Genomic DNA, 27,301 nt, shown 5'->3' with positions numbered 1-27,301 from the left:
CCATACTGTTCAGCTCTAACACTGTGCAGATGGTGCTGTCCCATCTCCAGAGACAGGCGGACTCCAGCTTTCTCACACGCTGTAGACACATGTGTCAGACCGTCCGGGAGTCCATCTGTGACACAGATTCACGTATGAATGTTCCCAGCCGCGCCTGTCTTTTAGGTTCAAGAGTAAATCTAACAAAAATGTATAATCTGAGAGCAGGCTCTCTTTTTCGCCTAGGACCAAAGAAACTATTCCAAATCCATTAGACAGAAACCACAGCTAAAGCTGACAACTCTGGTCGCTGTTTTTAAAATACTGAATTAATTTAATATCAGTCCTGTGATTTATTCCAGGATCAGTATAATTATTAGTGACAGACAAATCATGCTAAACTCCAGGCACAGCTATTAACAGTGTCTGGTATCACCTCATTAAAATATACAATTCACCATTGTTTTTCCAGGTATTGAAAAACAACACTGGGGATTTCCCTGGTGGTCCAGTGGCTAAGACTCCGAGCTCCCAATGCAGGGGGCCTAGGTTCGATCCCTTGTCAGGGAATTAGATCCCACATACTGCAACTAAAAGCCAGAGCAGCCAAATAAATAAAAATAAACAAATATAAAGTAAGAATAAAGGAATAGCGTTTTCAGATTATCTAATTTCTCCCTTAAATTTCAACACTTTAAAGATGTCATTCCATGCTGTTGGTATTCATAGTTTCAGTTGAAAAGTCACTTACTTTTTAAATTTAAGGTGTCTTTTTCCTCTGGTTGATTTTAAGATTTTCTCTATCTTTGGTTTTCAACAGTTTAACTAGGATATGCCTACAGATACTTACTTTTCTTTTTTCCTAAATATTTATTTACATATTTGGTTGTCCTGGGTCTTAGTAGCGGCATGTGCAGTCTAGTTCCCTGACCAGGGATCAAACCTAGTCCTGCTGCATTGGGAATGTGGAGTTTTAGCCACTGGACCACCAGGGAAGTCCTGATACTTACTTTTCTTTGTATTTTTTGTTTGGGGTTTGGTAAGATTCTTGAAACTGTGGGTTGATGTCTTTCAGCAGTGTTAGAAAATTCACAGCCATTATTCTTTCATACATTGCTTCCCTCCTCACCTTCTAGGACTCCAATTACCTATATATTAGACTTTGAGAAGTAAAGTGGTTTATGGGATTCTCAAGGCCAGATAATCATAATGGTGTGACCATTCACCTAGAGCCAGACATCCTGGAATGTGAAGTCAAGTGGGCCTTAGGAAGCATCACTACAAACAAAGCTAGCGGAGGTGATGGAATTCCAGTTGAGCTATTTCAAATCCTGGAAGATGATGCTGTGAAAGTGCTGCACTCAATATGCCAGCAAATTTGGAAAACTCAGCTGTGGCCACAGGACTGGAAAAGGTCAGTTTTCATTCCAATCCCAAAGAAAGGCAATGCCAAAGAATGCTCAAACTATCACACAATTGCACTCATCTCACACGCTAGTAAAGTAATGCTCAAAATTCTCCAAGCCAGGATTCAGCAATACATGAACTGTGAACTTCCAGATGTTCAAGCTGGTTTTAGAAAAGGCAGAGGAACCAGAGATCAAATTGCCCACATCTGCTGGATCATGGAAAAAGCAAGAGAGTTCCAGAAAAACATCTATTTCTGCTTTATTGACTATGTCAAAACCTTTGACTGTGTGAATCACAAAAAACTGTGGAAAATTCTGAAAAGATGGGAATACCAGACCACCTCACCTGCCTCTTGAGAAACCTGTATGCAGGTCAGGAAGCAACAGTTAGAACTGGACATGGAACAACAGACTGGTTCCAAATAGGAAAAGGAGTACGTCAAGGCTGTACATTGTCACCCTGCTTATTTAACTTACATGCAGAGTACATCATGAGAAATGCTGGGCTGGAAGAAATGCTGGGCATGGAAATGCACGAGCTGGAATCAAGATTGCCAGGAGAAATAACAACAACCTCAGATATGCAGATGACACCACCCTTATGGCAGAAAATGAAGAAGAACTAAAGAGCCTCTTGATGAAAGTGAAAGAGGAGAGTGAAAAAGTTGGCTGAAAGCTCAACATTCAGTAAACTAAGATCATGGCATCCGGTCCCATCACTTCATGGTAAATAGATAGAGAAACAGTGGAAACAGTGGCTGGCTTTATTTTTCTGGGCTTCAAAATCACTGCAGATGGTGACTGCAGCCATGAAATTAAAAGATGCTTACTCCTTGGAAAGAAAGTTATGACCAACCTAGATAGCATATTCAAAAGCAGAGACATTACTTTGTCAACAAAGGTCCATCTAGTCAAGGCTATGGTTTTCCAGTGGTCATGTATGGATGTGAGAGTTGGACTATAAAGAAAGCTGAGCCCAGAAGAATTGATGCTTTTGAACTGTGGTGTTGGAGAAGACTCTTGAGAGTCCCTTGGACTGCAAGGAGATCCAACCAGTCCATCCTAAAGGAGATCAGTCCTGGGTGTTCATTGGAAGGACTGATGTTGAAGCTGAAACTCCAATACTTTGGCCACCTGATGCGAAGAGCTGAAAAGACCCTGGTGCCGGGAAAGACTGAGGGCAGGAGGAGAAGGGGACGACAGAGAATGAGATGGTTGGATGGCATCACCGACTCAATGGACATGGGTTTGGGTGGACTCCGGAGTTGGTGATGGACAGGGAGGCCTGGCGTGGTGCAGTTCATGGGGTCACAGAGTCGGACATGACTGAGCAACTGAACTGAAGACTTTGAGAATTTCCTCCATGTCTCTTATGCTTTTTTCTGTACTTCCGAATTTTTTCTCTCTGTACTTCACTAATCCTGTAATACTAAGTCCAATATGTTCTTAAGTCCATCCATTAAGTTATTAATTTGACACCTAATTTTTCAGTTCAGTAATAACTTTGATTTTTTTTTACAGATTCCAATTTTACAATGAAATTCATTTAATTCATAATTTCCTCAATTTTCTTTAGCATATTCTTCATAGTCACTTTAAGTTATCACTAGCTCTAAAATCCAGATCCTTTGTGTTTACATTCTTAGTATTGTTTTCACTTATAAGTCAGTGTTCCTGCCTCTTCACATGTCTACAACCTTGATTTTTTATTTATTTATTTTTTTGACCATACCAAGTGGCATCCAGAACTTCTCTGACTGGGGATCAAACCTGTGCCCTTGCAGTGGAAGCATGGTGTCTTAACCACTGGATCATCAGAGAAGTCCTCTACAACTTTATATGTCAAACACTGTGTATAAAGGAACTATAATCAGGGATGAGTGAATCAGATGGGCTATAGCTCTAGTAAGGCTTAATTCACCTCTTGTTTATCTAGGCCTTCAGGTGGTGGCCCTCCAAGACTTATGCTTAAGAACTTCGTCTGTCTTCTCATTCCTGTAAGTTCTGCCTTTCAAAAATTTTGACCTTAGCTTTTTAACTTCTCATCCCACGTAGATTCAAAATCTGGCAACAGTCTTTAGGTGAGACTCATCATATACTTGCTTCAGCCTCCCCCTTCTAGCAAGATTTTGTCTCTCTTAGAGAAGCAACTTATGATTGCAAGGGATGAGGGGAAGGAACAGTTAGGGAGTTTGGGATGGACATGTACACACTGCTATATTTAAAATGAATAACCATCAGGGACCTACTGGATAGCACAGGGAACTCTGCCCAATGTTATGTGACAGCCTGGATGGGAGGGAAGTTTGGGGAGAATGGATACAGGTAGGTGTACGGCTGAGTCCCTTTGCTGTCCACCTGAAACTACCACAACATTGTTAATTGGCTATACACCAATATAAAAGCTAAAAAAGTTTGAATGCTGCAAAAAAAAAACAAAACCAGAATTTGTTTCCTAGTACCCCCAATATTATGAGCTTTTGCTTTGCCTTCCTGGGCGAGCCTGCATCCCCCAGAACTGCTCCAGGCTCAGCAAATTTCTCGTGGGAATACTGGACTTGCCTTTGGGGCTCCTCTCCTTTCCAACCCATCAAGCCAGTTCCACACGACTGCCAAAAGATCTGCTAGTTTCTCCTTCCCACAGAATATTTCCTCTTCTTGGATCAAGTCAGATCCCGAGGCCACACCCAGAATCAGCAATTATCCTTCACCCTCCAACCCCACTCTGGGAAAAACAATAACCTGTGTTACTTAGTATACCTAGGCAGGGTTCTTCCTTCTCTGGAAATATATCTAATTTGCTTCTCATTGCCTTCATAGGTCTCTGATTTCTTTAAAAATATGATATTTTGCAGTTGATTTGTTTTTCTCCCAGTTGTTTCAGTTGAATGTTGGCCTGTCACAATGCACAACATTCTGCTCTGAAGCAGAGGATTTCTCTTTGTTACACAGATGAGAAAACTAAGATGCAGAGAGATGGTAAGGCACTGCTTTTCAAACCAGGTTTGGTTGACCACAATTTCCCTAGAGCCACCTAGGATGCCATGGTAGGGTGGGCCAGGGTTAGGGGTTAAGAAATAATTTTGTTCATTTATTTCTGGGTACGCTGAGTCTTCACTGCTGCTCGGCCTTTTCTCCAGTTGGGGTGAGAGGAGCTACTCTTAAGCTGAAGTATGCGGGCTTCTCACTGCAGTGGCTTCTCTTGTTGCAGAGCACAGGCTCCAGGGCAGGCGGGCTTCAACAGCCACAACAAGTGGGCTCAGTAGCTGCAGCTTCCTGGGCTCTAGAGCACAGTTTCAATAGTCGAGGTGCATGGACTTGGTTGCTCCTCAGCATATGGGGTCCTCCCTGATCAGGCATCAAACCCCTGTCTCCTGCACTGGCAGATGGATTCTTTAGCAAGGTAAGGTTTTATTTGATCTGTTCTGAACACCTTCTTGATCAGTAACAACCATATTAACTCATTAGTACGACTTTAACTGGCTTTGTCTTTTTATTATAGTCTAGAATCTTGCATGTAGCGGCCAGCAGCACCAGGACTTTCTCAAAGACCCAGTCTCCTTCTCTTCAGACACAGAGTCAGATATGATGCAATTGACGATGATTAATCGGGCAAACTGGAGGTGAGAGGAACACACAGTTTCTTTCCTCATGATTGTCTCTGCCTGGGGGGGAGGGAAACCTTCTGCCTTTCATCCTTTCAATCTCTTCCAAGATCACTCTAGCGGGAAAAATTATTCATCTGATTGTACACTTGATGAGGCTCATTACACTAGTTAGTGGGACTCCAGCCTTTAAAGGCAAGAATCCAAACTCCACATGGTTTAGTTCTTCTGTGGAATCCATGCAGTAAAATTCTCTCTACCCTCTGTCTCCACCTGTTGGGTTGGGAGTGGAGGGTGGAGAGGAAGGCATGCCTCCTACAAGGAACAGAAAGCCTTATGTCTCTAAACCAAGGCTGAGTGTTTCAATTCCACTTGGGATCACTTGCCTACTCTTCCTTGTCCATATGTTCTCTTTCTTTCTTATTAACATAATTTATTTATTTATTTTTGGCTGTGTAGGGTCTTCGTTGCTGGGCATGGTGTCAGACAGCAGATGCTACGTTCTAGTTGCGGTATGCAGGCTTCCCATTGCAGTGGCTTCTCTTGTTGCAGACCACAGGTTTTAGGTGCACAGGCTTCAGCAGTTGCAGCGCGGGCTCTGTCGTTTCAGCTCCCTGGCTCCAGAGCACAGGCTCAGTAGTTGCAGCACATGGGCTTAGATGCTCCGAGGCATGTGGGATCTTCCTGGCTCAGGGATTGAACCCGTGTTCAGTTGGCAGGCAGATTCTTTACCCCTGAGCCACCAGGGAAGTCTCATATGTTCTCTCAGTCCACATCTCAAGAAGGGAGGACAAATGGACAGAAGAATTCAAATACCAAAACTCTGAAATCTTTAACACATGCTGTGTGCTGCGGAGAAGGCAATGGCACCCCACTCCAATACTCTTGCCGGGAAAATCCCATGGATGGAGGAGCCTGGTGGGCTGCAGTCCATGGGGTCGCTAAGAGTCGGACACAACTGAGCGACTTCATTTTCATTTTTCACTTTCATGCACTGGAGAAGGAAATGGCAACCCACTCCAGTGTTCTTGCCTGGAGAATCCCAGGGATGGGAGAGCCTGGTGGGCTGCCATCTATGAGGTCGCACAGAGTCAGACACGGCTGAAGTGACATAGCAGCAGCAGTGTGCTGAAAAGACCTGTGACTTTTCATACCATTTGAGACTGGTCCTTTGGTTTTACTTTTAGAAATCTATGGACCTTCAGACCTTTTATCTGGGACCGCAATCTTTCTGGATCAGCAGTGCCAGAAAGTATCAGCTCTCCCTGAGAGCTGGGTGTCAGACTTTTCTCTTGAGTACTCAAACATTTCTCAAGAGGCCATATTAATATCATGTCTGCTGAAGCGGTGTTCCTTGGCACCTTTGGGGTGGTGCCTTTCATCTATCTCTGTGGGCGTTCCACTTCTGCTCATCCAAAAATACCTAATGTTGTTGATTGTTTTGTTTTCTATAACATACTATAATTCTTTAAATAAAGGGGCTATTGGGACTTCCCTGGTCATCCAGTGGTTCAGATTTCACCTTCCAGTGCAGGGGGTGAAAGTTCAATCCCTGGTCAGGAAGCTAAGATCCCACACCACTCAGGGCCCAAAACCAAAACCTTACACAGAAGCAGTACTATAACAAATTCAATAAACACTTAAAAAATGGTCCACAGAAAAAAAAATCTAAAAAATAAATAAAGGGGCTACAATTTGCCAAGTATTGCTTCTCCCCCCCTCCCCCAGTATTGTTTCTTTGCAAGAAGTATAAAGGGCAAAATTATATACTCAGAACATCCAATTGTTCTGACAAAAGAAGAATTTGAGACTACTCTAATTTTCCTTCAATTCAGTGACAGCCTGGTATAGACTTGATAGATTCTTCATTCTAGTACTTTTTTTCAACTTTCTCAGTCTCATTCTATCCAGTGTGTTAGTCGCTCTGTCATCTAGGACTCTTTGCAAGTCCATGGACTACAGCCCACCAGGCTCCTCTGTTAATGGAATTCTCCAGGCAAGAATACTAGAAGTGGGTTGCCATTCCCTTCTCCAGGGGATCTTCCTGACCCAAGGATTGAACCCAGGTCTCCTGCATTGCAGGCAGATTCTCTACCATCTGAACCACCAGGGAAACCCATTCTATTAGTAGATGTACTCATCTACTGACAGACTTACTTTTGTAAAGATGGATTCCTGCCCAAGTTATTTTTCAAACTTCTGTCCTATTGATTAAAATGTTGTTCAGTCTCCCAGCTAAGCAGTTACTCTGTGCTTCTGTAAAGAAGAGGACACAAGTGTTTTTGTTTTCTAAGTTATTTTGATTCACTCAAAGAATGGATCTAATCACTGCCATCAAATTTCAGGAATGAAATGAATTTAAGCTCAAATAAGCTTTAAATAAAAACACCATAATTATACTTATTCCAAGGCCATGAGGATTTTTTTTCAATCTCCATTTAATTTAACAATAACTTCACATTATTGTTATACTTAATACTTGGGCTTCCCTTGTGACTCAGCTGATAAAGAACCTGCCTGCAATGTGGAGACCTGGGTTCAATCCCTGGGTTGGGAAGATCCCCTGGAAAAGGGAAAGGCTACCCACTCCAGTATTCTGGCCTGGAGAATTCCACGGACTGCGTAGTCCATGGGGCCGCAAAGAGCTGGACACAACTGAGTGACTTTCACTTTCATATTGTTATACTTGGAAATAATGGAAGTGAAAGAATAGATTTGCCAAAAGATATACAGCAAGACCCGCTTGTAGGGAATTCCCTGGCAGTCTAGTGGTTAAGACTCCATTGTTCCACTGCAAGGGGCATGGGTTCAATCCCTGGTTGGGGAACTAAGCTCTTGCATGCCAGGCAATGCAGCCAAAAAAAAAAAAAAAAAAAAGAGAGAGAGAGAGCGAAAGGAAAAAAAAGAGAGAAAATCTGCTTGCAATGTTTCAAGATAGGAAATGTGGTACTCCTCTGGTAAAAAAAAAAAAACTTTTTGCTACTTTTAATCTGCCTCTGTTCTTAATCCCAACAATTCCTGAAGGAGGATCAGTTGGGAGAAGGGAGTCCATGATGTCAAGGGCTGTATGCCAGATCCAGGTCTGATCACACCCAGTTTCACAAGACCAGAGTGAGAATGCCTTAGAAACAGACAAAGCTTGCACAGGACTCACTCCACCAGCTCAGTTCCCCCTGAGGGACTTCTGTAAACCATGAAGACTTTCTAGCTCTTGCCATCCAACTCTTGGCCCTCACTGCAAAATGTCAGTGGGTCACCCGTGCACTCTTTGCCTAGGAATTAAATTGTGTGCCTGTCCTCCACCCTAAATTCATGTTGAAACCCTACCTTCCAATGTTATGGTATATGGAGATGGGGCCCTTGGAAGGTAATTAGGGTTGGACGAGCTCACAAGGGTGGGGTCCTCGTGATGGGCTCAGTGACCTCATAAGAAAAGATCAGAGAGCTCGTGCCCTCTCTCTGCCATGTGAAGATGTAGACAGAAGACCACCACCTGCAACCCAAGGAGAGAGCTCCCACCAGAGACCGACCCTGCTGGCACCTTGATCTTGGACCTCTCAGTCTCTCAAACTGTGAGAAATAAATGTCTGTTGTTCAAGCCTCCCAATCTATGACATTTTATTATGGCAGCCAGAGCTAAGACATTATTCCTTGCTCTTTTGGAGAATTTAAAAAAGGAAAGCTGAAAAAACAACAAACTGCTTCAGAAGAAGCTTTCACTGAACTAGAAAGGAAAGAGGAAAAGGGCTTTGAATTATTGCTGGAATGAAGCTAAGGTCAAATTCCCTTTGCTAGGAACTAAAGAGATAAAAAGGAAAGGTAAGAAACTCCCCCTAGCACCCCTATTCTAGGTCAGTCATTTCCGAAGGTTACTAAGAAAATGCTTTCTATACCCAATGATAAGTGCTAAGACATGGGTATGGGATTCCCAGGAGGTGCAGTGGTAAAGAATCTGCCTGCCCATGCAGAAGGCAGGGGTTCGATCCCTGGGTCAGGAAGATCCCCTGGAGGAAGAAATGGCAACCCACTCCAGTGTTCTTGCCTCGGAAGTCCCACGGACAGAGGAGCCTGGCAGACTACAGTCGCAAAGAGTTGGAAACAACTAAGTGACTGTGTACAAACTCATGCCAAGACATGGGTGTACCCAATTACGGGAACAAGTCCCATAATTGAGATTATTCCTGAGCTGATGCTGAAAGACAGTTAAGAATTACCAGGTGAGGAAAGGTGGAAAGGGCTTTCTACATAGAAGGAACAGTATGAGCAAGCTCACAAACTCTAAGCCATGGGGTGTTAGTACTAACAGAAATGGAAAGTGTGAGGCAGGTGGAGGCCACCATTAAAGCCAAAGAAAACCTGAAGAGAGAAAAAACCCAGTGGCTGAAACCCCTTTTTCCTTGCAAGGTACTGAAAACAAAAATCCCATGGGAATTCTATTCGCTTAAAGACCATGGGCAGGAACCTCCCTAGCGGTTCAGTGGTTAAGACTGCACTTCCAATGCAGGGGGTGAGGGTTTGATCCCTAGTAAGGGAACTAGGCTCCACAAGCTGCACAGTGTGGCCAAAAACACAAAAAAAAATCCCCAAAACCATGGGCAGCCAGGGCCAGGACAATGGGGCGTGTAGTTTCATCAGATGTCCAGACTTGGACTTCAGAAGAGCTCACCTTAATCTGTTCTTGTGCCATGTCTATGAGACAGTTTCGGGACTGTGAGAGTCCCTAGTATCCCCTTGTTGCACCACAAACTCACTGACTAACCTCAGGCCGGCCATTCCTCCCTCTGAATTTCAGTTTCCCCATCCCTAAGACAAAGGAATCACCTATAAAGCATTTCTCAGGGACTGCATTTTACTCTTTCACTTACAACTTTTTTTGAAAAGGACAGAGGGAATTTGATTTACTCCTTGACTTGTTCCAGTGAGAATTTTCAGGAGGCTTAAAAGACAGTGTTACAGACTTGACATGTCTGTAGGAAGTAGATAAGAGAGATGAAGGGAGCAGGAAAACAAAGATAGGGAGGCAGAGATGAGGCTATTATGCCAAATCCACGCCAGATGCATCTACCTTTGCGGTGGGGAGGAGGCTGCAGACAGCAGAGGAGGCGGTGGCTCAGGAATTTCACTGCAGCAGAAGCCAAAAAGGTCCATGATCAGACACACAACGTGTGTCCCCAAGAGGCAGGCAGACCGACTGCGTGAGAGAAGCCGCTTAATGTTAGTCAGCTTTTTTTTTTTTTTGGTAATTGGAGTATAGTTACTTTACAATACTGTGTTAGTTTCTGCTGTACAATAAAGCGAATCAGCTACATGCGTACATATATCCCCTCCCTTCTGGACCTTACTCCCCACCCTCCACCCCACCTGTCTAAGTCACTGCAGAGCACCGAGCTGAGCTCTCTACCCTCAGGTTCCCACCAGCCATCCATCTGACACATGGCAGTGCACACAAGTCCACCCCAATCTCCCAGGCCATCTCCCCACCCCGTGTCCACACATCCATTCCCTACGTCAGCATCTCTAGTCCTGCCTGGCAAATAGGTTCATCTGTACCACTTTCCTAGATTTCACACGTATGCGTTAATAGACGATATTTGTTTTTCTCTTTCTGTGTATGGGTCCATCTATGTCTCTACAAATGATCCAGTTTTGTTCTTTTTTAAGGCTGAGTAATATCCCTAACCAGTCAATCGTAAAGAAAATCAACCTTGAATATTCACTGGAAGGACAGATGCTGAAGCTGAAGCTCCAATACTTTGGCCACCTGATGGGAAAGATTGAAGGCAAGAGGAGAAGGGGATGACAGAGGATGAGATGATTGGAGGGCGTCACTGACTCAATAGGCATGAGTTTGAGTAAGCTCCAGGAGTTGGTGATGGACAGGGAGACCTGGTGTGCTGTGGTTCATGGGGTCACAAAGAGTCGGACATGGGTTGGCAACTGAACAACAAAAACAAAATATCCCTAATGTTAATCTGTCTCCGAAATTTAAACTGTAAACATAGTTACACACACACACACACACACACACACACACACACACATATATATATACCTTTTTTTTTTTTTCCCCAAAAATCAGAGATCAGTTAACTTAGAAAACCAACTCTAACCAACCTGGGCAGCTGGCTAGAGTGAGGTGGTCCCCATGTGATTTACAAGGAGTATCCCCTGAACAATTTAGAAAGCTAAGAACAGAGCAATCTGCACTGTGGTCCTGCCTGGGTTCCATCAAAGACACCAAGAAGCCTGAGTGCAGGTAGCGATCATGGACCCACCCTCCTCCAGGTGCAGCCAGGAGCCTACCGAAGGCCCCCCTCCATCAAGGAGAGAGGGTTCAGCGGAGGCTACTACTTACTGAAGAAACAATGAAGCCTGTGGAGCAGAGGCAGAACAATAAATACTTCTGCAATGCTACCAGGAAGCCTGAGCTCACTTTCTTTGCCTTGGCACTGAGCTGAATATTGATTAGAAATCCTCTCCAACCGTGACATTCAAGAGAACTGGTGGCCAGGGCTCAGATCAGCAAGGCATCAGCCTCTGGGCTCTGCTCTTTCTTCAGTAGTGAAACCCATGGCCATCTGCAGTATAAAGACAGGGTCAAGGTCAGAGTTGGGAGGGTCTGCTGGCCCCAACACCTGGGCTTCCCAGGGACCAGCTGGAGAGGCGGCTCAGCTGTGTTTTCAGAGGACCGCACCCTTGCAGCACCCACGTTAAGACTTGTAAAAATCGAATTATAACACAAATACAGTAAAGTGCACGACAAGCTTAAATTTTAAGTGTGGGGCTTGTTGAATGTTTACATCTTTAAATACCCATGTTACCACCGCCAGATAGAAAAGAAACCCTTCAGCATCTCACAAGGTTCTTTCCCAATCAATACACCCAAATCACTTTTGTGGCTATAGGCACTTTTATCGCAGTGTACGGGTCCATTGTATGGCTAGACCAAAATTTATTTCTCCTTGACTGATGTATGGACTACTTCCTCCAGGTTGAGGCTGTTATGAGTAAAACTATTGTGGATATTCCTATTATAGATTTTTTAAAAAATGAGTCTTACTGGCATAGAATGTGCATATTATAAAATTCACCCTGTTAGAAGTGTACCATTCAACAGTTGTTCAGTATGGGAAATTCCGTGGAGGTCCAATGGTTGGCACTCGCTGCTTTCACTGCCATGGCATACGTTCAGACCCTGACTGGGGAACTGAGGTTCCACAAGCTGCATGGTGTGGCAAAAAAAAAAAAAAAGTTTTTTTACTCTATTCAGAATCATGGGACCATCACCTCTAACTCCCTACCACCATACGTGCCTTGCTGCGGGTATATGTCTTCATTTCTCGTGGGTATAAACCAAGAGTGAGGCTGCCTAGTCATAACAAATCTTGTTTAGCGTCAGTGTTTTCTAAACCAGGCATTATTTCAAATCCTCACCCACACTTGGTATTGTCAGTCTCTTTAATTTTAGCCATTCTGGTGGGTGTGTGGCTCTAAGTCACATTTAAAACCATTTCTGTCTCAAATCCCCATTCTCTGACAACCAATCTAGCACAGACTGAAAGCTGCATTTCCCTCCTGAAGGCTCATCCATCAACCTTTAGGACTGCTGCTTCCTCTTTTGCTTTCTTTTTTAGAACAGACATCTGTGACTTCCAAAATGTTAGATCAAATGATAAATTAAGTTCCTTGAGTTACTTGAAAAAAGAACTTTAAAACCTATGATGCCACTTGAATCTGGTCATTTTAAATTCCTCTTGATACTAGATTGTCAAACCGGAACAAAGCAGAAGTGAAGGTTTTCTAATGATACAAGTCAGCAGCGCTCAAATTGTAGCCAAATCCAAAATACAAAGAGTACTTCAAACATTTCCCCATCTGCAAGGGAAAAGCTTATTCCTTTCAATTAATATGAGCAAACTTTAATTGCTCAACATACATTATTTCCAGCAAAGGTCCGTGTAGTCAGAGCTATGGTTTTTCCAGTAGTCGTGTACGGACAGGAGAGTTGGACCAAAAAGAAGGCTGAGCGCCGAAGAATTGATGCTTTCAAACTGTGGTGCTAGAGAAGACTCTTGAGAGTCCCTTGAACAGCAAGGAGATCAAACCAGTCAATCCTAAAGGAAATCAACCCTGAATATTCATTGGAAGGACTGATGCTGAAACTGAATGTAATACTTTGGCCACCTAATGCGAAGAGCCCACTCATTGGGCAAGACCCTGATGCTGGGGAAGATTGCAGGAAGAGAAGGGGATGACAGAGGATGAGATGGTTGAATGGCATCACCGACTCTATGGACATGAGTTTGTGCAAACTTTGGGAGACAGTGAAGGACAAGGAAGCCAGGCGTGCTGCAGTCCACAGGGTCGCCAAGAGTCAGACAGGACTAAGCAGCTGAGCAACAACAACAGTACATTATTTCATATAATCCCTGTAATATTTCTGTGAAAGTTGTACAATTATTCCCATTTTACAGATGAGAAAACTGATACATCCAGAGGCTAAGGAATCTTTTCAGTTACATTGTTGGAGAGTGGGATATTTTTCCAATCCTCTGTCTCCAAAATGCTGGGCTCTTTGTCACTTCCCTCTGCTGTCTCATCTTCTCAGCCTGGACTGTGACAGGTCACTCTATGAATCTCTGTTGAATATATCAACTTCCCACAGAGCAACTTGAAAAAAATTTTTTTTCAGGGAAAAGAAAACCCTTATAGGAGGTGTGAGTATTGAAATGGAGTCACGATTATATAATTCTTAGAGTGAACAGTCAACTGTCTAAGCATAACTTGAAAATAAGAATAAGCGTGACTGGCTTCACAAAAGATACGTTAGGACTTGACTGGATCTGAGTGGTTCACATGGTGAAGCTCAGCTCAGATGTCAGAGCAGGGATACACCAGTAGAAGACACACCATTTCCCTGGGCTCAGAACTGGGCTGGCTTTTCCCTTCAGGTGAGAGTCAGCGATGTGCTCACCACCTCAAGGCTTGCATTCCTATCTTATAAACCCTCCTGTAAGCAGTGTCGTTACTCCTGTTCCAAACTGCCAAACGTATGCTCCCACCTGACCATGCCAGAGCTGTTTACTTCTCTCTGTGCACCCTGAAAATGTTAGGATTTGGTGGGAGCGAGGTTCAAGAGAGAGGGAATACATACATACATGGAGCTGATTTGCTGTATAATAGAAACTAACACAACATTGTAATGTAATTATACTTCAATAAAAAATAATAAATGAAGAAACTCTGTAGGAGCCTATGGGGAAAAAAATCTAAGAAAGAGTGGATACATATGCTAATACAGGCACAACCGATTCCCTTTGCTGTAGAGCAGACACTAACACGACACTGTAAATCAACCATGTCCTCAGGTGCATGCTAAGTCCTGTCCGACTCTGAGACCCCATGGACTGTAGCCCTCCAGGCTCCTCTGTCCATGGGATTCTCCAGGCAAGAATACTGGAGTAGGTTGCCATGCCTTCCTCCAGGGGATCTTCCTGACCCAGGGATCAAACCTATTTCTCTTGCATCTTCTGCATTGGCAGACACATTCTTTACCACTAGTGCCACTTGGGAAGCCCTAAATCAACCATACTCTAATAAAAAAAAAATTCTTTTTTTAAAGATAAACAATACAGGTTTGTTAGGATTTGGGAGCTCAACACTTTGAGAGGGAACATTTTGGCAATTATTCCATTTCCCTTTTCATTGGAATACACTTGATATGTTCTGTCCTTCACAGATAGCTAAAACACTCAAGACATTAGCAAAGAAGTTCATTTCAAATAACTGAAGGAGGGGTGCCTCCTTGTATCCCCTGCAACACCCCCAGAAGTCACATGACAAGAAGACAGATGTGGGAATGTAGCCAGAGACAGCCTGTTCCCGTCATAATCTTCTCATAATCACTACCCCAAATCCCCAGATGTGCACAGAAACAATCAAATACAATTACACCTGTGTTCTAACACGTGGTCAAATGTGGTCTAGCTTACATAATATCTGCTTCCCAGATGGCGCCAGTGATAAAGAACCCAACTGCTAATGCAGGAGATGCAGGTTCAATCCCTGGGTCAGGAAGATCCCCTTGAGGAGGGCATGGCAACCCACTCCAATATTCTTGTCTGGAGAATCCCATGGACAGAGGAGCCTGGCAGGCTACGGCCCATAAGGTCACAAAGAATTGGACACAAATGAAGCGACTTAGTACATCTTACATAACATCAGGCAATTAACTGCTGATTGTAAAAAGCCTTTTCTGCCACACATTTGACTAACAGACTGGCTGTTTTGGTGTCACATAACAGCTTGTGTTCAATACTGAACTGCCTTAGAGAAAAACAAAAACAACATCAGAAATCTTAACCTAAAGAGCCACTGGGTCACTTTAAAGTGCCGATAGAGTCGGGGTGAGGGGGCAGCGGCGGGGTGGGGGAAGCAAGTTTGGACTAGTTTTTGTAAGGGAGGGCATTTTCAAGAGAAAAAAAATGAGCAAATGACTATGCGATGTTAGTTGCTCAGGCATGTTAGTTGCTCTTTGAGACCCCATGGACTGTAACCCGTCATGCTTCTCTGTCCATGAAGTTCTCCAGGAAAGAATACTGGAGTGGGTTGCCTTTCCCTTCTCTAGGGAATCTTCCCTGACCTGGGGATCGAATCTGGGTCTCCCGCATTGCAGGCAGATTCTTTATCATCTGAGCCACTGGAACTTTAGGTAAATTCCACTTTGGGGGATAAAACAGGAGAACAAGTATGGGGCAAGATCCAGTGGGGTACTTGGGGGCTCCGGGGAACCAGGTCACCAAGACGTTTCTAAGGCACTGTGGGAGAGAGAAGTTATTTGCCCCAAATGGCACCAAGTAGATGTCTACTAAGTTTTTCAAATCCACATGTCATTCTTTTCTATTATCACGTGTCAAAACTTAGCTTTCCCAGGACTTCCCTAGTGGTCCACTGGTTAAGACTCCAAGCGCCCAATGCAGCAGGCCTGGGTTCCATCCCTGGTCGCAAGTAAGACCTGGCACAGCCAAACATTTTAAAAAACAAAACAACAACAAAAAACTTAGCTTTCCCATAATGAAAGTTTGCTCCTTCTGATTTCCCAAAAACTGCTTTATTTTATTAGCTCTGACTGCCAGCTCGTTCTCCAATGACACAGGCCTGAAGCTTGCCCTCTGGTTTGGGCACATGCAGATGGTGACGTACACCCTGCTAATTACCTTGTGTCCAGCCACACCCTGGGGAACTTGGATCTAATGACTGGCACAAAAGATCTTCATAAGGAAAAATGAACTCAAACAGGATTAATGGCACAGCTAAAGACAGAGGCACATACATTATAAGAGCATAACTGGGGGCCGTGGAAGGGACTTTACAAGAAGTGTGCAGAATTGTACACTTCTGATCTGAGTGCACAAGCCTGCAAAGAGGCATAAAATCAGCATTCACCCAGCCATCATTTATTGTATCCACAATGAACCAAGGAAACACCAATTTATTCCCACAGCGGAGGCCTTGTAAACTTTCCCAATTAACTGCCCTTTGTATTGCCAATAACTTTAATTTCAGTTCAGTTCAGTTCAGTCACTCAGTCGTGTCCAACTCTTTGCGACCCCATGAATCGCAGCACGCCAGGCCTCCCTGTCCATCACCATCTCCTGGAGTTCACTCAGACTCATGTCCATCGAGTCCATGATGCCATCCAGCCATCCCATCCTCTGTCGTCCCCTTCTCTTCCTGCCCTCAATCCCTCCCAGCATCAGAGTCTTTTCCAATGAGTCAACTCTTTGCATGAGGTGCCAAAGTACTGGAGTTTCAGCTTTAGCATCATTCCTTCCAAAGAAATCCCAGGGCTGATCTCCTTCAGAATGGACTGGTTGGATCTCCTTGCAGTCCAAGGGACTCTCAAGAGTCTTCTCCAACACCACAGTTCAAAAGCATCAATTCTTTGGCGCTCAGCCTTCTTCACAGTCCAACTCTCACATCCATACATGATCACAAGAAAAACCATAGCCTTGACTAGACAGACCTTAGTCGGCAAAGTAATGTCCCTGCTTTTGAATATGCTATCTAGGTTGGTCATAACTTTCCTTCCAAGGAGTAAGCGTCTTTTAATTTCATGGCTGCAGTCACCATCTGCGGTGATTTTGGAGCTCAAAAAAATAAAGTCTGACACTGTTTCCACTGTTTCCCCGTCTATTTCCCATGAAGTGATGGGACCGGATGCCATGATCTTCGTTTTCTGAATGTTGAGCTTTAAGCCAACTTTTTCACTCTCCTCTTTCACTTTCATCAAGAGGCTTTTTAGCTCCTCTTCACTTTCTGCCATAAGGGTGGTAGGTATTATAAATTATCTTGGATACTGACAGAATTCCTATAAACCTTGCAGTCAGAATATGGGCAGAAATTCCGGGTATTTCCTTTAAAGCAAATTCATTCAGGTCAAAAGTTGAGAAGTCCAGAATCGTTATCACATTTTTGCAGCAGAGAACACTGTGATGATCAATAGCACTAAAAATAGCCCAGAAAAAAATCAGGAGTTCATAATGGGAAACAAGAAAAAACAACAACCTTATCCAAAATAGCAAAATGTCCATTAACATCACTCACTTCCCTAGGAATTATTTTGACAAAAGGAAATGGAATTTAATTTCCCCCCCCTCAGTCCAAAACTGTATTTCCCCTCTCACGTGTCCTCTGGGAAAACCTTGCTTATAAACGAATAATTCCCAGATAACCAGCTTCTTGCTGACTGTTTCCATATAGTTCAACAAACACAGAGCAGCTTCTGAACTTGCTATTTCACGCTCCCATCGCCTCAGCGGTGATGTCATGGAAAGACATAGACATGTTATTATTGCCCAGTTAGAGACTGTAAAGGAAATTATGCTGCTGCCTCTAAGTTTCCATTTTCCATGAAAAATTTTTTCTCATTGCCCTAGCCACTTAGACTGTGAAAAAGAAAAATGATTTAATTAGGAAACAGTCATGATTAGATTTTGTAAGCGCACTCTTTCAACATAAAAGTTACAGCTAAAAAGAAAAATTGAAAAAAAAAAAAAAAGCTACAGCTACATTGGGTTGAATAATTTCTTTTCATCAGACCATTCTGGAACACATCAAGGTGCTGAATAACAGCTTGAGGAAGAAAATAAAGAAATATGAACTGCTACCCAGAAAGTAATCTGTTCAAATGAGATTTTAAATGTGACAGGAAGAACGAGTGAGGAGTCTAAAGAAGCTGAGAAAATAGGAAGAAATGCAAATCCCAAAGTGAGGGGAAGGGCTTCCTAGGTGGCACAGTGGTTAAAGAATCTGCCTGCCAATGCAGGAGACACAGGAGACTCAAGTTCGATCCCTGGGTCGTGAAGATCCCTTGGAGTAGGAAATGGCAACCCATTCCAGTATTCTTGCCTGGAGAATCCCATGGACAGAGGAGCCTGGTAGGCTACAGTCCATGGCATCACAAAGAGTCAGACATGACTGAGCACGCAATACCAGTAATCAACTGAGGGGAGTAACCTTCTCTTTGGGGATTACCTTTTACCACCTAGGAAGCGGGAAAGACAGCAACAGGCTCTCCACACCAACAGATGGTGATGAAGATGATGGGGATGATGATGATAAGGAAAAAGAAGTAACAGTGTTTGTTTCAGCAGCACATATACTAAACCAGAATGACATGGAGAAGGATGACAGGCAAATTCACAAAGCAAATCTATATTTTCTGTAACTATGGGAGGTAAGGGATGTAACTAAATATATTGTGGTGATCTTTTGTATATATGAATATCAAATCACCGCGTTGCACATCTTAAACTAATACCATGCCATGTGACAGTTACATTTGTATGAAACTGGAAAAAAAAAAAAAAAAGTAAGAGTTGTAACAGAATAGGAAGTAGAAGACAGAGGAGAACTAACACTCTGTTCAGTGTAGACTAGAACTAGAGAGAGCAAAGTGTGATGGGGATCACAACTGTACTTCCAGGACCTTTCTGCAATCTGTGTGTGTGTGTGCAAATAAGCATGTATGCACCAGAAACTGAATCTACATCTATTCCAGAACCTGAAGGATTTGTTTACTTGTCACTTTCTCAGAAGTTCAAGGTATGACTTCATGTTAAGCTCTGAAACTTTCCTGCAAATACATCAGAAAAAAAAAATTTGATGGAAAAAAATTATGTTATTTAAAAGTTATGAAATCTGTGTGATTCCATTATAAAAGACACTAGGCTGCTGCTTCTTTCTCATTTTTTGCAGTTCTACCAGAAACAGCAAGCATTTCCCCCATGGTCTTGGGAGACATTTGAAAATTCCAAACACCAAACCATCACAGCATCTGTTGAGGACATTTTCACAAGTTCATCCTATACTTAAAACACGTTGAAACTCACTTAGCCAAGCTTCCTTCTCAGTTCAATATCTTGGCAATAGGTCAAGAGAAATGTCAACATGTGACTGGGAAAAAGGAAGATGCCAGGTCATGCTCCCGAGACCTGGCCAAACACCCTGAGCAAGAGGAGGTCAAAACTCAGAACAATTCCTATCCACTCAAGAGTTCTTCCTAAGGATAAATCAAAAGAAGGCTGCTACTTCCCAGCACAACTTTCTCAACTCTTTTAAGAGAAACTCCTAAATGGAAAACAGTTCAGGACTGCGGTCCTTTTACTACACAAGGATGTGTTGTTATGGAGACAGCTCTGCAGGCTCCCTTGGCAACCCCAGTGTATAATTAAGTCTGGTGGTCACAGAACAGCCAGAGGTGGTCTCCACGGAGACCAAAAAACACACATTTTCACAGGCACAGCAACTGCTCTGAATCAATGACTCTTTATATAGGCAGAAAAACATTGTGAATGTTACATCAATTGCATCTTTGTTAGGCAGTGTCTCATGAAATATGCTGTGAGAGAGTCTATTCTCCTGAGCTTTGATCTCTGAGCAGAGCCTGGAGCATGCAGTTCCCAACTCAATTCACAATCTAGAACCAGCAAATATAAATGGGAAATGCAGACTCAGGAAAGCATGGGTTAATCTGGTGGAAGAATTAAACCAGGGGTCGACAGGGCCAAGGAGGGCCTATCAGCTGCTCAACACTCACTATTCCAGGGCTGTCTAAATATTATCCAACCCTCTCTGAAAGTAGACCTTATTATTATATTTGTTTATAGATGAGAAAACAAAGCACACACCTAGAAAGTATGGCCAAGCTGGGACTCAGAGCTAGTTCATAAATTCAGTCTTGGTCAGGGTTTAAGCGATTCTATGCCATGCTCTGTGTTTGCATAGCACTCTGTGGTTTATCCTTACATGCATTATCTCACAGGGGCTTCTCAGGTGGTGCTAGTGGTAAATAACCTGCCTTCCAGTGCAGGAGATGCTGGAGACACAGGTTTGATCCCAGGGTTGGGAAGATCCCCTGGAGGAGAGCATGATAACCCACTCCAGTATTCCTGCCTGGAGAATCCCATGGACAGAAGAGCCTGGTGGGCTACAGTCCATGGGGTCACAAACAGTTGGATATGACTGAGCATGCATGCAGCAACAACAAAAAGCAATAACAAAGACTCTAAATAAGAACACAGATGAACATTCTGGTATAATCTTTATACATATCTTATGGCCTTTATACATAATGTATGTATGGCCTTTATACATTATCTTCCCAAGGAGAAGATGGAATTTGATAATAGAGATGAAAGAAAGTCCGATGGCTAAGTGGCTTGCTACTTTATTCTGATCAGTTCTATGAAAGACTTTTAAAATCTGGCACACGTCTTACTAAGTAGGCACTGACGATCAATGATATGGTTCCCAGCAGATCTTCATAATAGATAACCCTACAATTGGATGTAGATGCCATCAGCATTTAGTCCCAAGTATGAGCCATTCCCTGTCAGAATCATGTTTTTTAATTATCTTTCTATCTTCTGGTCCAGATCCCTTGCTTTATGGACAAAAAAACTGAGGACTAAAAGGGTTCAATGCATCGTGATCAAAGTCAGTCTTTCCTCCCCTGAATTCCCGGGAATCCCAGTTCCTCTGCCACGTGACTCAGAGAACAGCCTGTCTACCTTCCCATGAGTGCATGTGTGCTCAGCCATGTCTGACTCTTTGCAACCCCATGGACTGTAGCCCACCAGGTTCCTCTGGCTTGATTTGTCATTTCCTCCTACAGGGATCTTCCCAACCCAAGGATGGATCCTGCATCTACAGCATCTCTGGCACTTGCAGGCAGATTCTTTACCACTGAGCTACCTGGGAAGCCCTCTACCTTCAAGTAAAGCCCAGGATAAAGGTCTTACATTTCCCTCCCCCCACTCCTTCCACTTCCCTTTGAAACTTATTTTCCAAAATTTCTCCTCATTCTCTAGCATCATGAAATCTCTGTATCAGGGTGTCTCCTTTTCTACTTTCAAGCTCACCCAAGTCCCTCTTTTCCTAGAAAAGAAGTTATCTTCATTAGCTCTGCCCACCACCAGTCACAATCTTCTCTCCACATCTTAGGTATTGTTGAGTGTTTATGATCCCCCCTGCCCCCCTCCCACTCCTGCCCTTTTCCTTAAACTGTTTCCACATAGCCTAGCAAAGTGTCTGCTCTAGACTCTTCTCAGTGTGATCCCTTTGACCGTCGGGTGGCATTCTGCTTTACTCCTTACAATTCTCCTTTAGACTTCCCTGCTCTGAACTTCTCTGATCCCCTCTACCTTCCAGCTATGACTTTTCTTTCCTGCTCATTATTGGCCCTGGTATCTAAGTTTCTCCCAGGCTAAGTCCTAGGACTCTGCTCTGCTCTCCTCAAATCCTTTCACTCTCTTAGTGGATAGGTTTCACTCTCTTGATGGATAGGTTTTCTTGATTTCAACTGCATCTTTCTATAGGCGAAGCCCAAATGGACAAATCCCTGAACACTCACCTACGTTTCACCCCATGTTTCCAACACAAAAGAGCTCCATGAAGATGTTTTATCACTATACACATCTGTCTAAAATATATATTGCCAGCTTTCTTCTAAAGGATGTTCTTTCATAATCACCCCCATTTCTGTTTATTAAGGCCACAGATCTCGTTTGTCTCTAGCAAAAACTTTGGAGCCATCTGTCACCTTCCATATTCATCACTGGGCTTCCCCCGTGGCTCAGTGGCAAAGAATCCACCAGTCAATGCAGGAGATGCAGGTTCTATTCCTGGGCTGGGGAAATCCCCTTGAGAAGGAAATGGCATCCCACTCTAGTATTCTCATCTGGGAAGTCCCATGGACATAGGAGCCTGGTGGGCTACAGTCAATGGGATCGCAAAGAATTGGACACGACTTAGTGACTAAACAATAACAAACAGCAATATTCATCATTCCTTTGTCCAAACTATCCCTCAAATCTGTTCTAAAATGATCTGAGTCTTTGTTAGCTAATTGTATCATATCACATACCAGTTATAGGACAAATTGTATAATTAAAATTTATTTTCCTTCTAATTATAAGTCAGGCTTCCCAGGTGGCTGAGTGGTAAAGAATCCACCTGCCAATGCAGGAGATGCAGGACACTCAGGTTCCATCAAATTGTAAGTCAAGTCTGACCTTTCACCTTTCTTCCTGCCATCTCTACCTTGATTCTCCTCTCTTCTAAATGCTTGGACGTCATTTCCAATCTGTCTTAAGCACTGTCACCTTATTAATCTGCTTAAAACATTACCTTCAGGGGACCTCCCTGGTGGCCTAGTGGTTAGGATTCCAGGCTTTCACTGCCATGACTCGGGCTCAATCCCTGGTCAGGAAACTGAGATCCCACAAGCCATGAGGTGCATCAAAAAAAAAAAAACCCTTGGTCAGTCTCATTCAAAAGTCCACAATGGTCTCTGTGGCTTGGCTTTTAGGGACTCCTATAAACTGACTCTTCTGTGCCCAATTTTCTCCTACTCCCCCAAAGTTCCTCCCAGTCTAGTTAAATGTATTTCTTCCCATACATGCATACCAGTGTTCACTGCAGCATTATTTACAATAACCAAGACATGGAAGCAACCTAAATGTCCATTGACAGAGGATGGATAAAGAAGATGAGGTATATATATACAGCAGAATATTACTCAGCCATAAAAAGGGAAATAATGCCATCTGCAGCAACATGGACGGACCTAGAGACTCTCATACTAAGTGAAGTAAGTCAGACAGAGAAAGACAAATATTATATGATATCACCTGTATATGTAATCTAAAAAATAATACAGATGACTCTATATACAAAATAGACTCACAGGCAAAGAAAACAAACTTACGATTACCAAGGGGGGAAGGGGAGGGATAAACTGGAAGATTGGAATTGACACATACACACTACTATACTCAAAATAGATAACTAGTAAGAAGCTACTACACAGCACGCATTGAGAACTCTACTCAATACTCTGTAATGACCTATATGGGAAAATAATCTAACAATGAGTGGATATATGTATAACTAACTCACTTTTCTGTACAGCAGAAACTCAACATTGTAAATCAACCATGCACGCATGCCTGCCAAGTTGCGTCAGTCTTGTCTGACTCTGCAATCCCATGAACTGCAAACCACCAGGCTCCTCTGTCCATGGGATTCTTCAGGCAAGAATACTGGAGTGGGCTGCCATGTCCTCCTCCAGGGGATCTTCCCAACCCAGGGATCAAACTTGTGTCTATTAACAGGATTCTTTACCGTCTGAGCCACCAGGGAGGACTAACATAGGCAGAAGCCCTCAGAAATTGTACCCCAGAAAAGTGAAGGATCAGATTGAGGGTCAGTAACTAGAGATGAGTCCCTGAAGACCAACCTGAAGCACATGGGCTCTGAGAACCCTGAACACAAGAGCTCCTGAGGTGGGTTCTCCACCCTCTCCCTCCCTCTTACCTTAGCAAAGAAAATCCAGGCTGCGCACTGCCCCGGGGCCATAAGGCTTTTTAGCTTCATGGTGCTGAACATGAGAAAGAATCCTAAAAATCCGCTGCAAGGAGAAAATAGACTTTTTAAAGTGAGACTTATCTTCCTATAGCCAGTAGCTATTTTCTGTGACATTTTTAATTTACCTTTACAAACATTAGTCAATTTTTAGTTATTACAACACCTCTATCTCACCTCTGTTTTCTAGTGATCTCTGGATAAAAACATCAAAAGTTAAAAAAACCCATTAAACTCTGCTATGCCAAGGAGCTATGATGAGATCATTTCCCTGGAGGTGGGGAGTGGGTACATAAATCTGGGAGATATCTGGGTAAATCATGAAAGAAAAAAAAAATCTGGAGGACAGTATCTCCTGCTCCCTCCTATAATACTTCTGGAGCTTGGTGTTTGCCAAGGCAGAGCTTCAACTTTTTTTTTTTTTTCAAGCAAACAAACTGTTAGGAAAAGACTTCCAAGGAAACACTCATCATATGAAGTCAGAGGGTGTGGACTGGCCCCTAGGTTCAAGGTAAGAACTGAGGGAACTCTGCTCAATGTTAAGTGGCAGCCTAGATGGGAGGGGTGTTTGGGGGAGAACAGATAAATGTATGGCTGAGTCCCTTTGCTGTCCACCTGAAACAATTATTTAGTCAGCTATACTCCAATGTAAAATAAGAAGTTTAAACAAAAACGAATCTAAAGGGGTTGTTGTTGTTCAGTTGCTAAGTCGGACTGCAGCACCCCAGGCCTCCTTGACCTTTACTATCTCTTGGAGTTTGCTCACACTCATGTCCATTGAGTTGGTGATGCCATCCAACCATCTCATCCTCTGTTTCCCCCTTCTCCTCCCACCTTCAATCTTTCCCAGCATCAGGGTCTTTTCCAATGAGTCGGCTCTTCGCATCAGGTGGCCACAGTATTACAGCTTCACCTTCAGCATTGGTCCTTCCAAATGAATATACAGGGTTGATTTCCTTTAGGATCGACTGGTTTGATCTCCTTGCTGTTCAAGGGGAAGGCTGCATAACAGAAGTCCCCCAAAATAAGGGGATTTACACAGAAGAGATGCATTGGGAATAAAGCCTGAAAGAGCCCTCACTTCCCAAGGGGACCTGAGACTGGCCTTCCAGGGGTTTGACCTCTATGTATCTCCTCCTGTGTACTTTCAGGGGTGTCGGGTGCCATCCTGCCATCTGACCTCTATTATGGGCTCTGGGGTGTGGCTCCCACCCAGCTCATGAGCCCTGAGAGGGAGGGGTCCCATCTTGGGCGTCTCTGTATTTCCTGAACAGACTCAAACAAGGTGCCTTGGTCTCAGCAGGCATTACATAAGTGTCTTGACAGGTGTACTTAGAAGTGAGTTGAACTGATTAAACACACCTAAGGCCAGATTTCACAGACATACGCGCCTTCACTTCATTAGATTTGATGAGCTCACATTTTTGGGGCAGAACCAGAGACGGGGATTAGGTTTCCTCTGTGTACAATCCAGCCCGTTTGGCCGAACAGCCTGCAAAGTTTCCACAGGTCTGTCTCTGCAGGCATGGGAGCCAGGAGCCCAGCCCGCTCTGGATTAAGGCATTGAGTCACCCTGACAGGATCCCCTGTGGGGAAGCAGGAGCCTGGGAATCCGGTGACCTGCAATTCTGTTCCTGGCTGTGCTCACCGACCCTTGTAACCTTGACCAAATCCCCATTTTTCCCCCTTTTTTTCTTGCCCCAGGTTCAGTTATATGTTCTCAAAGCAGGAATAAGGATGGTCATTTCATCCCACCTGAAGGGAATCAGATCTCCAAAAGAGAAAGGCTCCCCAGCCCCAAGTCTCATTTCACTAACAAGCAAACTAAGGCAGAGACACAATTAGGGTCCAGGTTTCCTGGCTCTTCCAAAGCTCTCCGTGGCCCTTCAGACCTGTGGAAATGTGCTCTCGGCTGGAGAGACGGAGTGAGACGCTCCGGGTGCCTGTGACTGCAAGGCTGGCAGGGGTCAGTGAGGTGGCCGACCCTCCAGGGTTCCTCTTGGTGGCATCCATGCCCCGCAGCCCCATCATCACAGGTGCCTGGCTCTCACCCGCCATACCTCAGTCCGCTTGGGGCTCCTCCTGTCCTCTCCTGAGGGCACGGTTCCATGTCGACCCTTCCCCTCAGCACAGACTCTGCGAGGACTGAGCTACCCCTGGTCTGTGACCAACATGCTCCTGAAAGTACCCATGAGTCCTTCCCATCACCTGACTTCCATGTCGGTTAATCATTTCTAAATGATTCATGGATCCTGCCCTCATCCAGCTCTTCTACTTCCAGCTTGCCTACCCCTCGATGTGGAGGCAGTCTTAAAAAGCACTGGGCGGACCCCCAGGAGTGAGGGAGCCTGGGGCTCCCTGTTAATGGGGCCTCTGACCCCTCAGGCCTCCATGACCCCTCCTGAGCTCCCCCAGGACCTCTGAAGGTGACCGCTTGTAGTCTGAGATACAGTTATAGGGGAGCCTTGAGGTGATGTGGGGAAAACTGAGACATTCTTTTTTTTTAATTTTACTTTTTTTTTTTTTTTAAATTTTTGGCTGTGCTGGGTCTTTGTTGTTGCACACAGGCTTTCTCTAGTTGCAGTGAGTGGTGGCAGTGGGAGTGCTACTCTCTCCTTGTGGAGCAGGGGCTATAGGGCATACAGGCTTAGTTGCCCCATGGCACGTGGAATCTTCCCAGATCATGGATTTAAACCCATGTCCCCCGCATTGGCAGGTGGATTCTTAACCACTGGACCAACAGGGAGGTTCCGACACATTCTTAAAAGAGGGTAAGCTCTGTGTGTGCTAAAGTGAGATGCAGAACGTAATAGAGAGTCAAACTAACTCAAGTAAAGATTTCCAAATCTTTTAAATGAAAAAACCTGATTTTTCATGTTGGGTTACGAGACAGCTTAAAAGGGACAGAAATGGAGGCAGAAGATCACCCCACAAAGCCATCACCCATGGGCCGTGAACTCTGCTGCTCTGATCAAATTAACCAAACCTGGTACCCTCCCTCCACATCCTGGTCACCCAATACGGCCAAATAACCAGGCTCAAAGGGAAGCAAGCCCATGGACACTCGCACCACAAATCCTAGCTAACAGGCAAGTGACAAGGCCTGAGCAAAGAGACAGGAACTGAGCAGATGAATTCTGTCAGTGCTTTCCTAAAACTTCTCTGAAGATGATTTTTTTAAAAAAATCATTCTGAGCCTCAAATGCAGAAAAGTGTTAGCACTCAGCCATGTCCAACTCTTTTGCGACCCCACGGACTGTAGCCCACCAGGTACCTCTGTCCATGGGATTCTCCAGTCAAGAATACTAGAGTGGGTAGCCATTCCCTTTTCAAGGGGATCTTTCCCACCCAGGGATCGAACCTGGGTCTCCTGAAACTCCT

General features: G+C 44.0%; 1 protein-coding gene across 12 annotated transcripts in view; it reads right to left on the bottom strand.

Moving 5' to 3' along the window:
* The window catches only part of TMEM241 (transmembrane protein 241), a 116,422-nt gene that overhangs the window by 20,113 nt on the left and 69,008 nt on the right, over nucleotides 1–27,301 (bottom strand). For 6 of the 12 annotated variants that reach the window (XM_004020478.6, XM_012103488.5, XM_060405227.1 and 3 more), the window contains exon 13: nucleotides 23,873–23,966. The exons of 1 other annotated variant lie outside the window; for it this stretch is intronic. In XM_004020478.6, the coding sequence (XP_004020527.2) occupies nucleotides 23,873–23,966 (94 nt within the window). Of the gene's footprint in view, nucleotides 1–7,150; nucleotides 7,250–10,058; nucleotides 10,185–16,433; nucleotides 17,501–23,872; nucleotides 23,967–27,301 lie in introns of those variants that run through there. 5 more of the 12 variants (XR_006057820.2, XR_003586741.3, XR_006057819.2 and 2 more) reach the window with 4 other exon arrangements.

Source organism: Ovis aries, chromosome 23, assembly GCF_016772045.2.
Source record: "Ovis aries strain OAR_USU_Benz2616 breed Rambouillet chromosome 23, ARS-UI_Ramb_v3.0, whole genome shotgun sequence".
NCBI lineage: Eukaryota > Metazoa > Chordata > Mammalia > Artiodactyla > Bovidae > Ovis > Ovis aries.
This window is presented reverse-complemented; position numbering and strand designations above follow the sequence as displayed.